At 41.8% G+C, this 1,127-nt stretch overlaps 1 protein-coding gene across 1 annotated transcript in view; it reads left to right on the plus strand.

Annotated features, from left to right (window-relative positions):
* Nucleotides 1-424: 424 nt before the first annotated feature.
* The window catches only part of ZSCAN31 (zinc finger and SCAN domain containing 31), a 4,196-nt gene continuing 3,493 nt past the window's right edge, over nucleotides 425-1,127 (plus strand). The window contains 1 exon segment of the mRNA XM_006878383.1: nucleotides 425-434. Coding sequence (XP_006878445.1) covers nucleotides 425-434 — 10 coding nt within the window.

Here is a 1,127-nt window from a genome sequence, read left to right on the forward strand (position 1 = left end):
GCCAAAAGAACCAATAGATGTGTGTTGGAAGAAGTGTAGCCAGAGTGCTCCTTAGAGGCCAAGATGGCCAAACTTCGTCTCTCATACATTGGACATATTGTCAGGAGGGAGCAGTCAGGAGGGAGGATATCATGTTTGGTAAGGTGGAGGGTCAGAGTAAAAGAGGAAGACCCCCAACGAGATGGAGTGGCAAAGTGGCAGCAACAACGGACTCAAGAGTGGCAACAATAGTGAGGTTAGCCCAGGACCAGGCAGTGTTTTGTTCTGTTGGCATAGGGTCACTATGACTCAGTACAGACTCGATGGCACCTAACAACAACAAAAACAAAAGTACTGAACCTTACTTTCCTGGGTTCCAAACTGGTTCCTTCTGTGTCTTCAAGTTCTGGGTGGGCCATCTCAGAATGTTGTAGAATAAGTTATCATGATCAAAAGTATGGCCCTGGGTCTCGTACTTTAAAAGCAGAAGCAAAAACCTAGGATAAAATGGAGTACGATTCAGACCTGTGTCAGCCATTTTAGTTACGTCAAGCACCTCAGTTTTAGAGTGATCTTTCACATTCACATTACAGAGTTTTGGGCACGCTTCCTTTGTTTTTTAAAGTATTTAAATTACAAACATTATGACTTGTCAACCCTAAAAAGTTTCATCTGCATCTTTAAAATGCAGTCACAATGTCATTAGCACCATTAACTATGTCGGTTTATTCCCAATATCATCTAACACCTAGCTCATATTTATATTTCACCCATTTAAGCCACAGATGTATTTTGCTGTTGGTCGGATTGTATCCAGTCAATCCGACCATTATTGAATGTGGTTTAATCTCTTCTTCTCTGTAACAGTTCCACCCTCCTTCCCCCCACCTCTTTGTCTTGAAGAAGAAATGCCACCCATCCTTCTCCAGAGGATAATCATTTCTGAATTTGCCTATTGCTTTATGATACTTAAGTTGTTTCTCTATTTCCTTCCTATTGCTATCAGTTACCCTTTGGGATTTATTTTACAACACGGGTTGTTTGTGATTTTTATCTCTTTGTTGTTGTTGTTAAGTGCCATCGAGTCGGTTCCGACCCATAGCGACCCTGTACAGGGTTTCCGAGGGTGTAAATCTTTACGGGAGTAG

The sequence above is a fragment of the Chrysochloris asiatica genome, unplaced genomic scaffold (genome assembly GCF_000296735.1).
Source record: "Chrysochloris asiatica unplaced genomic scaffold, ChrAsi1.0 scaffold00213, whole genome shotgun sequence".
Taxonomy (NCBI): Eukaryota; Metazoa; Chordata; class Mammalia; order Afrosoricida; family Chrysochloridae; genus Chrysochloris; species Chrysochloris asiatica.